This window comes from Grampus griseus (genome assembly GCF_964374135.1).
Source record: "Grampus griseus genome assembly, chromosome: 1".
In the NCBI taxonomy this organism is placed as follows: domain Eukaryota; kingdom Metazoa; phylum Chordata; class Mammalia; order Artiodactyla; family Delphinidae; genus Grampus; species Grampus griseus.
The window spans coordinates 135,638,611-135,653,852 of record NC_139017.1 but is presented as its reverse complement, the minus strand read 5'-3'; the positions used below and the strand labels follow the sequence as shown (position 1 = coordinate 135,653,852).

General features: G+C 42.0%; 1 protein-coding gene across 1 annotated transcript in view; it reads right to left on the bottom strand.

The window, feature by feature from the left end:
• Positions 1–15,242, bottom strand: part of FYB2 (FYN binding protein 2) — a gene marked incomplete at its 5' end in the record, with an annotated part of 134,727 nt that overhangs the window by 78,686 nt on the left and 40,799 nt on the right. The window contains 1 exon segment of the mRNA XM_082666830.1: positions 3,985–4,726. Within this exon segment, the coding sequence (XP_082522956.1) occupies positions 3,985–4,726 (742 nt within the window).

The following is a 15,242-nucleotide window of genomic DNA, read 5'->3' as shown; positions in this document are numbered from 1 at the left end:
CCCAGCAGACAGAGTGTCCTGATCAAAATGCAAACCTGACCTTTTTTTGTTTTTGTTTTTGTTTTTTTAAATTTTTATCGAAGGGACATCCCTGGTGGTCCAGTGGTGAAGAGTCCGCCTTACAATGCAGGGGACGCAGGTTCAATCCCTGGTCGGGGAACTAAGATCCCACACGCTGCATGGCAGCTAGGCCCACGCGTCACAACTCCTGAGCTTGCGTGCCCCAATGAGACAGCCAGCGTGCTGCCAACTACAGAGCCCACGCGTCACAACTAGAGAGAGAAAAACCCTGCACACCACGACTAGACAGAAGCCCACACACCGCAACGAGGGAGAAGCCCTCACGCTGCAACGAAGACCTGATACAGCCCCCAAAATAAAGAAAATAAATAAATAATTTTTCTTGAAATATAGTTGATTTACAATCGATGTTGTGTTAGTTTCAAGTGTACAGCAAAGTGAATCAGTTATACATACACATATAGTCACTCTTTTTTTTTTTTTTTTTTTAGATAGGGTTCCCTGTTCAAACCTGATCTTGTCACCAACCAGCTGCCCAGAGGATGAAGCCCAGTTTCCTCAGCTGCCGTCCACTCACTCCATACTCTGGCATTTAAACACCATACAGCCTCAATCTACATTTCTTTTCTTATCACACTTTACCACCCTCCTTCCCCAACCTAAAGCCCTAACATCTTTCACTCACAACCACTGGCTTCTCCGTTTTCCAGATTTGATTTTTTTATAGTTTCTATTTTTTTAATTTACTTTTTAAATTGAAGTACAGTTGATTTACAAAGTTGTGGTTGTACAGCAAAATGAGCCATATATATAATCTGGAACAGCATTCCAGATTTAACTTTAAAAGCCTTAAATAGCTCTCATATATCCAAGATTTTGTTCATGCCATTCCTCCTGGTTCTGGAATGCTGTTCCCTCACTTCTCCCTTGGCGAACTCTGACTCATTCTTTAAGGCCCTGCTCCAATGACACCTCCTCTAGGAGGTCTTTCTTGATTTCTACCAGAAAACAAACTCAGAATCAACCACTCTTTGTTCTGTATCCCCTAGCACATTGTTACCACTTCTCCATCGGTGTGGTGGCATATTAAAAGAGCTGGTCTATCTTCCCACTGAATGTAGGCTCCTCGAGGGCAGGGACTAGGCCCCAGTGACCTCCCCCCAGCACCAAGCACAGGGCCTGCATCAGGGGAAATGGACAATGATTATTCCCTGAAAGGATTCTTCAAGCACTGATGACGGGCAACTAACACGGGAGCCATGAAGAGGAGTAACAATTCGTCAATGATTTCCGGGGCTCGATGCCTAGAACAGGCTTCAAGGCTGGCTTTGTGGTACCTGGGCACCTGTGGATTTTGTGTCCTAGAATTTTCCAGGACCGTCCCAATTTCATGTATTTTGTCTTTCTGCACTGATAAGCCAACCAACAGAAATTTCAACATTGTATATAAACATTGTATCTGCCTCTTACACTGAAAATAGCCCCAAATCTTATATTATTCAAGATTCTTTAATATTCTCAATACTATTCAAGAATAATATTATTCTTATATTATTCATTATTCAAACCTTGATTTTTCGGTTTACATAATACAGTGGTTGACTACATGGCAAAACTAGAGAAGTTGGCTAGTGTTTCACAAGTACCTCAGGGCAACCTCCTCAAAGCCCTGCTATCTTTTGCAGGCGGGAGCGGGGCTTCCTTCTAGCCCTACCAGCAGGGGTTACATAGTCAGGGCCAGAGCTGCATTCTTCTAAGGCTTGAATTATAAGCCGCAATGTCAGAGATTTTAGTCTTTATCAACTTAGGTAGAAGACAGTGAAAGTGAATGATCACTTACTAACTGAGCTCCTAATTTTTACCAGGCACTGTGCTAAGCAGTTTACATAGGTTTTCTCACTTAATCCTCCCAACAGCTCCATCAGGTAGGTTATCTAGCCCTTTCTCTCCTCCCATCTCTCCTTCCTCCCATTCATCCTCTCTTCATTTCCATCCCTTCATCAATAACTATCTACTATATTCCAAGCATTGTTCTAGGGGCTGCGGCTAGAGTTAAGAGCAAGAACATATAGAGTTCTGCCCTCAGGAATTTTCATTCTAATACGAGGAGGCTGATGATAAACATACAAACAAATAAACAGATAAGAAAATCACAGACTGCGGTGGGAAGCAGGGGGACAAATTAGGAGTTTGGGATTCATATATACACACCACTATACATAAAATAGATAACCAACAAGGACCTACTGTATAGCACAGGGAACTCTACTCAATATTTTGTAATAACCTATAAGGGAAAAGAATCTAAAAAAGAATAGAAACACATATATATGTATAACGGAATCATTCTGCTGTACACCTGAAACTAATACAACATTGTAAATCAACTATACTTCAATAAAAAAAAAACCCAAAAAAGAAAATCATAGCAATCTATTAGTTCTATAAAGGAAATAATGATGATATGAAAGAATGTGAACTCTTGGTGGTGAGGTAGTGGTCTTTAGATGGAGATCTCTGGTTAGAGAAGGCTTATCTGGGAAAGTATCATTTGAACTTAGATCTAAAGGCAATTACGCAAAGATCAAAGAAAAGAGTTGTCTAGGAAGAGGGAACAGCAATTGCAAAGGTCCTGAGTCATAACAAAATCTGTTCAAGGAACAGCAAGAAATCCAGGGTGCTACCTGTGGGCTAGTGAACCAGGGAAGGGAGCAGGAGGTAAGTCAGAGACATAAGCAGGGACCAAAAGCAGCAGAGCTATGAAGTCAGTAAGTAGTTTAGATGCTATTCTGAGTGCAAAGAGAAACCATATAAGATTATAAGCAGGACATCCATCTATCCATCCATCCATGCCTTCAATCATTCAAAAAATACTTTCTTGAGGACCCACTGAAACTGGCCTTGTTCTTCTAGGTTCTGGGGATACAGTGGTAAAGAAGACAGTTTTTATCCTCATTTAACTTATATTTTACTCAGATAAACAAACAAATACATAATAATATACCAGATAGGGATAAGTGATACGAAGAAAACCAAAGCAATGTAGGAAGATAAAGAATGCTGGCGGTGGGGTGGCTATTTTAGATAGAGCGATCTACAAGGTCCACTCACAGCAGGTGACATTGAGCTGAGATGTTGATGAAGTGAGGGAGTGAGACATCAAAGTCCTAGAGGAAACATGTTCCAGAAGAGGGATCTGCAGGTGCAGAGGTCCTGGGGTAGAAGTAGTTTGGCGTACCTAAGGAATAGCAAGAAGGCCAATGTGGTGAGAGAGGAGAGGTAGTCAAAGAGCAAATCATATGAGCCACTGTAATATGGCTGTGGTTGAAATGAGCTGGGGAGTGACATGATTGGATTTATGCTTTAGAGGATCACTGTGCCTGCAAGGAGGAAAGTACAATATAGGAGGGCAAGAGTGTGAAAGCAGGTCCAGGCAAGAGATGGCCCATGGTGGTGTAGACATGGGCAGAAGGCAGAAATGGGAGCAAGTAGAGGGATTCAGAACATAGTTTGATGATAGAACCAAGAGCTTGCTGATGGATTAGTCACAAAGAATGAGGAGGAGACAGGAATAGAGCATGACTCCTAGATTTTTGGCCTGAGCAACCAAGACATGGTTGCACTATTCACCAAGACAAGGAAGATTGGTGATGGATCGATTGATAGGAGAGCAGACCAGGCTTTATGAAGTTAAGCAGATTGTCCAATTTCATGCATCTTGTAAGAAGTAGAGCTAAGATTCAAATCCAAGTTTGCCCCAACTGTGTCTCCATATAATTCCAGGAGATTAATCACTTTACCCAAACCTGAAATTATAACCTAGCAAATGGGCCTAGAATACCTGTGCTGGAGTTTGAAGCAAACATTGCCCAGCTCACGTATGTGACCATCCCAAGCCAGCAAGCTCTACATTAGAAACACGGTGCCCCTTCCCCCCAGGCCTGTGGGGATTCGATTTCTCACCTGGGGCCTGGCTGGTGAGCTCACCATCATAGACAGGGTGGCAGGTGCTCCCTGCCGGGCTCGTCTCAGGACTGGGGTTTGCTGGGCTCCTGCTGCTATGTTGAGAAAGTCGAACAGTGGGATCTTCAGAGGTGGCACACAATCTTCTTTGGGCCATCAAGCGCCTCTGGGAAGGAAGGGTCTGGCCTCCTTTTCTTTCCATCTTTTTCCTGGGCTCCTCTGGAGTGAGCCCCATGCTTTTCCACTCTTCCAGATAGAAGGCCCTGATTCCACAACTGGCAGGGATAAAGACTGATGACATCTTACTTTTCTGAGATAAAACCTCCCAGTTCCAGAGCTTCTTTCTGAAGCTGTTGTTCACCATTACTTTCTTCTTATTGGTTATCTCAGCATTTGACTGATTCACATCTAACAGCAGAGAAGCCTTCTGTGAATTTACTGAAGAACCAGAAGAACTCTCAGGAGGTTCCAGGGAATTAGAACATTTCTGAGTGTCACTCTTCTGAGCCAACTTCACTTTCTGGGGTTTAAGAGTCTGGGAGTCACCACTGGCACAGTTTGGTAGGGGCTCATTGTGGTTGGAAGAGGGGTATTTCCCACTGGCCAAAGTCTTTGTGGACTGTCTGCTTCCAGTGTCACCCTTTTGAGAAACACCTTCTGGGAATTTAACAGGTCCTGGAAGAGATGGCGCATCAAGCTTTTGAAATTTGGCTCGAAGTTCCTTGAAGTTTCTTAACGCTTCCTAGAGCATAAAAGAAAACCGTAATGTCTTGTTATTCGAGGAAGAAAGCAGCATGATTAGCTGACTTCACTGTGCCTGCTAAGAGGCTGTAGGTGCTGATGTAATGCCATCGCTTATCTATTGAGTCATACCAGCCAGTAATGCTATTGTCTATGTGAGGCAGAGTGAAAACAATTGTGTGCTCTCTGAAACACTTCGGGTATGTTTAATTTCTTCACAACATACAAAGAACGCTTGTAAAAGAGACAGTACCAACAATTACTGATAAATCCCTTGATATAAACTTTGGGTGGCTCTCTGCTGCCTATGCAAATAAACCCCTTTGCATGACATTCAAGAACACTGGCAAAAGTTGTGGAATTATGATCTTAAAGAGGGCAGAATTATGATCTCCAGCCATAGGTCAACATAATCACACTTAAACCAAACAGGATAATTTACAGTTTTCCTGTAACTTTATACTCCCCACCACCCCGACTTCGCTCACGTGTTCTTGCTTCCCCCAAGTGCATCCCCCGTATACTTGTCAACTGCTTTCTTCCAACAGTAACGCCCACCTTCTCCATCAACATTCCCCCTGTGGCTGACACGTAGAGCTAACTCCTCCCTGACTCCACATTGCTTCCACAGCTCCTCGTAACTTGGCTGTTGAACTTAACACCATAGGGTGGAAAAAAGAGCAATCTTTGGAACTAGACAGGTCTGTGTTCAAATTCAGACTCTGCTCTTTTATCATCTAGAAAAATACTTTGGGAAACTTGGTATCATCAGTGCAGTCTCATCATAGAAATAACTTGCAAGTGGCAGAAGGATGAGGGGTGCCATATGTAAAGTGTCCATCACAGTGCCTGACACATAATAAATAAAAGCTATTCATAAGAGACGAGATGATGCTCTTGTATTTTTGACTCCCCTTGGGAGACTGTGTTCCACTTTCTAAATTCAGCTCAAATTCAGTATACGAAAATGGGGGTAGTAATAGCAGCGCAACCCTTTGGGCAGAGGAAGGGACACACCTGGGATTATACGGTGAGTTGGTGGTCTACTACATAGGTAGGATTAGGCTTGACTCCTGCTCTGTGCTCTTCCCAGTTTCCCCCTTTCTCTCACGAGATTTAATTTACTTTTGTAAGTGCGTTTGTCATTTTCCGTCTTCAGAGGAGGTTGGAGGGGGAGGACATAGAGCGTGGGAGGACATCTAATAGAGCCATTTCCAAATTAAGAGCCACCATCTTCTCTTGATCATCTTAAAGGTCTTAATTTCATGTATACAGACAACCTCCATGCTAGTGACTTCTGATTTTGCCTGCTGAAGGAATGACTGTTGGGTGACGTTTTCTCACTGTGCTTACAGTTGACTCACACTATAGATTAGTTTACTCACACCTTCCTCTGAAGATTTAGGAAGGGAGAAAAGTTGAGCGGGAAATATGAAGCAGGTGTCTGGGAGCTTGCGTGCATGCTCTTCCCTCTTTCCTCCTCTCTCTCTCTCTCTCTCTCTCTCTCTCTCTCTCTCTCTCACACACACACACACACACACACACACACACACCCCATACCCACATTTATAGCTTTCCTCACAAATTGCCCAGGGTTAATTTCTTACATTTCAACCAGCAGTCAAGTTGATTCCATTGACCTTCCTTTCCCCTGATATGGTAGAAGCCAGCACTGGGCATGGAACTTCGAGATCTAAGTGTGAGGCTCAGCTTTGCCATTTTCTAGTCACATGTCTTGGACGTTCACTTTGCTTCTCTGAGCCTTATGTTCCTCACTATAAAATGGGACGACGCTACTAACAGTTCAGGGTTATTGCAAGGGTCACATGAGATGACAGATATACATACCTCAGTGGTTAATATTTTTTAAATTGTGGTAAAATACACCTAACTTTAAATGTACCACCATAGCCATTTTTAAGCGTACAGTATAGTAGTGTTAAGTACACTCACATTGTTGTGAATGTCCAGGACTCTTTCATCTTGCAAAACTGAAGCACTATATTCATTAAACAACAGCTACCCATTCCCCCTCCCTCCAGACCCTGGCAGCCATCATTCTACTTTCTGTATCTACGAACTTGACGACCCCAGGTACCTCATGTAAATGGAATCATAGGTACTTGTCTTGTTGTGACTGACTTATTTCACTTAGCATATTGTCCTTAAGGTTCACACATGCTATAGCATACTGCAACATTTTCTTCCTGTATAAGGTCAAATAATATTCTATTGCATGTATATAACACATTTTGTTTATCTATTCATTCATCAATGAACATTTGGGTTGCTTCTGCCTTTTAGTTACTGTGAATAATGCTGCTATGAACATAGGTGTCCAAATATGTCTTTGAAACCCTGCTTTCAATTCTTTTGATTATATGCCCAGAAATGTAGTGGCTGGATCATATGGTAAAGCTATTTTTAATTTTTTGAGGAATCACCATACTGTTTTCCACAGTAGCTGCACCATTTTACATTCCTAATTGGCACATGAGTTCCAATTTTCCCACATCTTTGCAATACTTGTTATTTTGTTTGTTTTTTTTTATAGTAACCATCCTAATAGGTGCAAGGTAAGCAGTGGTTAATATTTTTGAAGGAATACAATAATGATAATTTTTAGCTCTTCACTGTAGGAAGCCACGTGAACTACAATGTTACTGTGATAGATTTTAGTCTCCATAGGAATGATTAGGAAAAACCACAGCAGGAAACAGAATTAAGGATTGATAACCTTCAAACCAAGGTCCTGGGTAAAGATCGCTGGTTCAGGAGGAACTAAACCTGATTATACCTAGCTCATTCCTCTTTCAGCAAATGCTCATTAAGTATTTACTATATGGGCAAAACACTGTTTTACACAGTCACGGGCTCTGCTTTTATATATCACATTCTAATGTCAGGGAGAGACAAAAAAATAAGCAAATACACCTGAAAATATTAGAGATAAGTTCTATGTGGGGAATTAAATAGATGACTCGATAAAGAGTGACTGGGTGTCTACCACTGATTTTCAGAGGTACCGTAGGAAAGTCATTCCCTTCTTCTGAGTTCAATCATTTATCTACTCAAGGAATTGCCTGGGTGATCTCCAAGACCCCTTCTATCACTAACATTTGGATTTTATTTTTCTTGCTATGGGAAATAAAAGTTACACATACTATCATCTATCATACATCATCCATTGGTGGGAGGTCAGGGTTGAGGGTATGAAGCAAATTGAATGAGGATGGGTTGGGAGGTGGCCAAGGGGACATTCTGGTTAAAAGCATGCCCCACTTTTCTGGGCCCACAACTAGTCAGTCATCACATCCTGCTTATCTTAATTCTTAAAAGCCCATGAGCCTGCCCCTTCTTCATGCCATTGCCACTGCCTTTGAGTCTTCCTTACTTTTTGCTTAAAATGACTTCTTTCTGGCCTCCCTGCCTCCACTCTAGGCCCCTCTAATCTACCATTTACCCAGCTGTTAGACAAATCTGACTGAAAACATGAATCTGATCATGTACATCCCAGTTTAAAATCCTTCAATTTGGCATCTTCAACGCTTTCCAATATAACTTAAACTCTTGCTTACTACCTAAGGACTCCCAAATCCCAACTCTGTTAATTTTCTGACATCATACTGGCCCCCTGCCTGACATGCTTTCTTCCTTCTGACTTCACTGAATTACTTACATTTTCCCAAACTTATTTTGCTCTTTCATGTCTCTATACCTTTGAATATGTCATTTTCTCTGCCTGGAATGCCCACCTTTCACCCAATTTCTTGAATTAGCAAATTCCTACTTGTTCAAAATTCAACTTGTGACACCTCAAAATATTCATTGGTTTCCTATTATGTGCTAGACAATAGGGTTACAAAGATGAATAAGACATTTCCTGAACCCTGATATCAAAGCCAGACAAGGATGCCACAAGAAAAGAAAATTGCAGGTCAATACTGATGAACATAGATGCAAAAATCCTCAACAAAATATTAGCAAACCAATTTTAACAGTCCATTAAAAGTATCATGCACCGTGATCAAAGTGGGATTTATTCCAGAGGTGCAAGGATGGTCAAACATCGGCAAATCCATCAATGTGATACACCACATTAACAAAAGGAAGATAACAAAACATATTATCTCAATAGATGCAGGAAAAGCATTTGACAAAATTCATCATCTATTTATGATAAGAAAAAAACTCTCAGCAAAGTGGGTATAGCGGTTACATGCCTCAACATAATAAAGGCCATATATGATAAGCCCACAGTTAACATCAAGCTGAATGATGAAAAACTAAAAGCTTTTCCTCTGAGATCAGGAATAAGATAAGGATGCTCACTCTCACCACTTTCACACAACATAGAACTAGAAGTCCTAGCCAGAGCAATTAGGCAAGAAAAAGAAATAAAAGGGATCCAAATTGGCAAGGAAGAAGTAAAACTATCACTATTTGCAGATGACATGATACTATATATACAAAACCCTAAAGACTTCACCAAAAACTGATGAAATAAAATTTATATTTTAAGGCAGGACAAGAAAAAAAAATCAAACATAAAATTCTCCCTGTGTGTTTGTTTGGGCTTTCTCCCTCCCTAATATGCAGTGTGCATCTGCATTACACATTAACCAAAGCTCCTCAAAGATGGGAGTGTCTGCTCAACCATAAAGATCATTTTTTCTTTCTTCTGACGCAAGCAGTGTAACTTCTTAAAAGAACAGTGTTCTTAGCCAGCTCTGTAGGGGGTCATGGTGACTTGCTGCTTACTTTGTACATGCTTACCTGGACTATGTATCCTTGGTGACCTTTCTGTAAAATATCAGTATGTCATTTTGATGTATGATCCTTTATCTCAAAAATGTATATGACTAAGCCTTTGACTTCTAAAAGGTGGAACAGTTTTCAGAGCTTTCTGAGAATCTGCTTTCTGGGTTATAATCTGCAGTTTGGCTCAAATAAAATTCCCTTCTTTCTTCTTAACTTGATAGGAATTAAATTTTTGTCAACAGAACTAATAAACAAATTCAGTAAAGTTGCAGGATACAAAATCAATATACAAAATTCTGTCACATTTCTATGCACTAATAAGGAACTATCAGAAAGGGAAATTAAGAAACCATCCCCATTTCCAATTGCATCAAAAAGAATAAAATACCTAGAAATAAATTTAACCAAGGAGGTGAAAGACTTGTACACTGAGACTATAAGACATTAATGAGATGAGGAGTCAAGATGGAGGAATAGGAAGACGTGGAGTTTGCCTCTCCCCACAAGTACATCAAGAATACATTTTAAAATGGAACAATTCTCACAGAGCACCTGCTGAACACTAGCAGAGGACCTTGGATGCTAAAAGGACAAGAAAAATCCTTGCCAAACCAGGTAGGACAAAAGAAAGAAAAAGGAGAAAAGAGGAAACGGGATGGAACCTGCACCCCTGCAGGGGCAGCTGCAGGAGAGGAGAGGTTTCTGCACTCAGAGAAGCCCCCTAACAGGTGGGGAGATCAGCTGGGACAGAGAGGGAGCTTCAGAAGCTTGGAGGAGAGCACAGTAACCAGTCTGTGGCAGGTAGGACCGAGTAAGACCTACATGGATGGTCCATGCTGCAGCCCTGCATGGCCCAGCCTGAGTCATGTCTGCTGGCATGGAGTGGGGCTGGGTGCTGCAACATGGGGTTTGGAGAGCAGACTCAGGGAGAGGACAGCTGTTGGCTGGGAAGAGACAGCCTAAGGGGCAGGTGTAAGGAGCTCCACAACCGGGAATGTTTGTGGAAGAAGCCTGGGCCACCATAGTAGCCAGGCGCCATTGTTGAGTGGCACACAAGGAGCTGGGCTGCCATTGCAGCCCCCTTTCCCTTGTGCCAGCCCCTGCCTCCATGGGCACTAGGAGGGTTGCCCGCCTAAGCAGTCTTGCTCACCCTCCCACCAATGCCTCCTCCAGCTCTGCTGGCCCCCAGTGGGTTCGCGTGCCCCGCCTGTCTCTGTCTCCACCCCTGCCTGCCTGGGCAGGTGCATGTGCTCTGGGGCAGCCTGGGAAGCAGACACCAGTGGGAGGAACACATGCAGAGGTGGGGCTGAAACCACAGCTGAGCCCCAGGGGCCATGCAGCTAAGAAAGAAGAGCTGAATTCTCTCCTCACAGCTGCAGGAATCGTGGATTTACACTCCCGCTGCTGGCTTTGTAAACCCAGCACCTGCAGAACATCTGAATGGATGAGTGATCCCGCAGCTGAGATTGGTTCAGCTCTAGTAGGCATGTACATGCAGGGATGGGACCAGGCCAGAATCTGAGCTGTCTGCATAGCTCCCACAGGGGATCCAGGTACATGATTATTACAGTCTTGGGACCTGACTTTGGTGGATCCGTGTTGGTGGCCTGGTGAAAACAACTCCTTAGAGACACTAGGGCCAATTGCTGGCATACCCACAGTTAAGGTGGGGCTGAGAGCACTTCCAACAATAGTGTAATTTGTGAGCCAGCACAATGGGTGAAAAGTGACACAAAAGAGTACACTCACAGGTGAACAGCTCCAGAGAAGGAAAACTCAGTGGCTTTTCTCCCAGTGGGAGTGCTCCAATCCCACCTACCTCACACTGCAGATCAGAAACACAGCCCAGAAACAGATCTGGGGGCCTCTACTCCAGCAACCAGGGAGCAGACCCTGCCTCTGACAGGGCAGTAACAACCACAGAGCAGAGGGGAGGCCCTGCTGAATATCTGGTGCAGGCTCAGTTCACCACAACATCAGTCACACCACCTATCAAGGGGATAATGGCCAGCATACAGAGGAAAGAGGGGGCAGTCATCCATACTAAAAACAGCCCTTGCACCAGGGACGTTCTCACATAAAAATAGCCCTCCAAGACAGTCTGAGGGTCAGGCATCAGGAGGAAGAACCCCCAGTGCATTTGGCTTTGAAGGCCAGTGGGGCCTGAATGTAAGAGCTCCAGAGGGCTGGCAGAAACAGAGACTCCACTCTTGGAGGCTGCACACAAGACCTCACATGTGCTGGGACACAGCACAAAGCAATACTTACATAGGAACTGGGGTTAGACCTAACTAGGGGTCTGGGAGGGTCTCCTGGGGAGGCAGGGGTTGGCTGTAGTTCACTGTGTGGGCAAGGATACTGGTGGCAGAGGCCCCAGAGAATATTGTTCAGTGTGAGCTCTCCCAGAGGTCCCCAGTTGGGAACCAAGACCTGGCCCCACCCAAGAGCCTACAGTCTCCAAAGCTGGAACTCCTCGGGCCAAACAACCAGAAAGGTAGGAACACAGCCCCACCTATCAGCAGACAGGCTGCCTAAGTCATAATGAGCTCACAGTTATCTCAAAACATGCTCCTTGACACAGCCCTGCCCATCAGAGGGACAAGACCCAGCTCTACCCATCAGAGGGCAGGCACCAGTCCCTCCCACCAGGAAGCCTGCACAAGCTCCTAGACCAACCTCATCCACGACAGGGCAGACACCAAAAGAAAGGGGAACTACAATCCTGTAGCCTGTGGAATTGAGACCACAAACACAGAAAGTTAGACAAAATGAGATGAAAAAGAAATATGCCGCAAACAAAGGAACATGATAAAAACTGACCAGAACAACTAAATGAAGAGGAGATAGGCAATCTACCTAAAAAAGAATTCAGAGTAGTGATAGTAAAGATGATCCAAAAACTCAGGAAGAGAATGGAGGCACGGATCGAGAAGATACAAGAAATGTTTAACAAGGAGCTAGAAGATTTAAAGAACAAACAAACAGAGATGAATAATAAAATAACTGAAATGAAAAATATACTAGAAGGAATCAACAGCAGAATAACTGAAGCAGAAGAACAAATAAGTGAGCTGGAAGACAGAGTGGTGGAAATCACTGCCACAGAACAGAATAAAGAAAAAAGAAAGAAAAGAAATGAGGACAGTCTCAGAGACATCTGGGACAACATTAAATGCACCAACATTTATATTATAGGGATCCCAGAAGGAGAAGAGAAAGAGAAAGGGCCTGAGAAAATATATGAAGATATTATAGCTGATAACTTCCCTAATATGAGAAAGGAAACACTCACTCAAGTCCAGGAAGTGCAGAGAGTCCCATATAGCATAAACCCAAGGAGGAACTCGGCAAGACACGTATTAATCAAATTGACGAAAATTAAAGACAAAGAAAAAATATTAAAAGCAACAAGGGAAAAGCAACTGATAACATACAAAGGAATCCCCATAAGGTTAGCAGCTGCTTTTTCAGCAGAAACTCTGCAGGCCAGAGCGGACTGGCACAATATATTTAAAGTGATGAAAGGGAAAAACCTACAACCAAGAATAGTCTACCCAGCAAGGCTTTCATTCAGATTCAATGGAGAAATCAAAAGCTTTACAGACAAGCAAAAGCTAAGAGAATTCAGCACCACCAAACCAGCCTTACGAGAAATGCTAAAGGAACTTCTTTAGGCGGGAAAGAGAGCAGCAACTTAAAACAACCTTTTACATACATAGACTGCTATATCAAAACTTCATGGGAACAGCAAACCGAGAAACTACAATAGATACAAACACAAAAAAGAAAAAGCAACCCAAACACAATACCAAAGACAGTCATCAAATCACAAGAGAAGAGAATGAAAGAGGAAGGGAAGAAAGAGGACCTACGAAAACAAATCCAGAACAGTTAAGAAAATGGCAATATAATTACCTTAAATATAAACGGTTTAAATGCTCCAACTAGAAGACACAGACTGGCTGAATGGATACAAAACCAAAATCCATATATATGCTGTCTACAAGAGATGCACTTCGGATCTAGGGACACATACAGACTGAAAGTGAGGGGATTGATAAAAAGATATTCCATGCAAATGGAAACCAAAAGAAACCAAAAGTTGCAATACTCATATCAGACAAAATAGACTTTAAAATAAAGACTGTTACAAGAGACAAGGAAGGACACTACATAATGATAAGGGATCAATCCAAGGAGAAGATAAAGCAATTGTAAACATATATGCACCCATCATGGGAGCACCTCAATATATGAGCCAAATGCTAACAGCCATAAATGGGGAAATCAACAGTAGTGCAACAACAGTGGGGGACTTTAACACCCCACTTTACACCAATGGACAGATCATCCAAACTGAAAGCCAATTAGGAAACACAGGCCTTAAATGACACATTAGATACTGATGGACTTAACTGATATTTGTAGAACATTCCATCCAAAAGCAGAAGAATACACTTTCTTCTCAAGTGCACATGGAGCATTCTCCAGGATAGATCACATACTGGGCCACAAATCAAGCCTTGGTAAATTTAAGAAAATTGAAATCATATCAAGCATCTTTTCCAACCACAACACTATGAGATTAGAAATCAACTAAAAGAAAAAAAAAAACACGTAAAAAGCACAAACATGTGGAGACCAAACAATATATTGCTAAACAACCAATAGATCATCAAGGAAATCAAAGAGGAAATAAAAAAACACCTAGAGACAAATGACAATGAAAACACAATGACCCAACCCCTATGGCATGCAGCAAAAGCAGTTCGAAGAGGAAAGTTTAGAGCAATACAATCTTACCTCAGCAAATAAGAAAAATTTCAAACAAACAACCTAAACTTACAACTAAAGGAACTAGAGAAAGAAGAACAAACAAAATCCAAAGTCAGCAGAAGGAAAGAAACTATAAAAATCAGAGCAGAAATAAATGAAATAGAGATGAAGAAAACAGTAGAAAAGATCAACAAAACAAAAAGCTGGTTCCTTGACAAGACAAACAAAATTGATAAACCATTAGCTGGACTCATCAAGAAAAAAGGGAGAGGGCTCAAATCAATAAAATTAGAAATGAAAAAAGAGAAGTTACAACTGACACCACAGAAACACAAAGGATCAAAAGAGCCTACTACAAGCAACTATATGCCTATAAAATGGACAACCTAGAAGAAATGGACAAATTCTTAGAAAGGTACAACCTTCCAAGACTGAACCAGGAAGAAATAGAAACTATGAACAGACAAATCACAAGTAATGAAATTGAAACTGTGATTAAAAAACTTCCAACAAAATTGTAGGACCAGATGGCTTCACAGGTAAATTCTATCAAAAATTTAGAGAAGAGCTAACACCCATCCTTCTCAAACTCTTCCAAAAAATTGCAGAGGAAAGACCACTCCCAAGCTCATTTTATGAGGCCACCGTCACCCTGATACTGAAACCAGATAAAGATACCACAAAAAAAAAAAAAAGAAAGAAAGAAAATTACAGGTCAATATCACTGATGAACATAAATGCAGAAGTCCTCAACAAATTTCTAGCAAACTGAATCCAACAACACATTAAAAGGATCATACACCATGATCAAGTGGGATTTATCCCAGGGATGCAAGGATTCTTCAATATACGCAAATCAATATGATACACCATATTAACAAATTGAAGAATAAAAACCATATGATCATCTCAATAGATGCAGAAAAAGCTTTTCAAAAAATTCAACACCCACTTATGATTAAAAAAATCTCCAGAAAGTG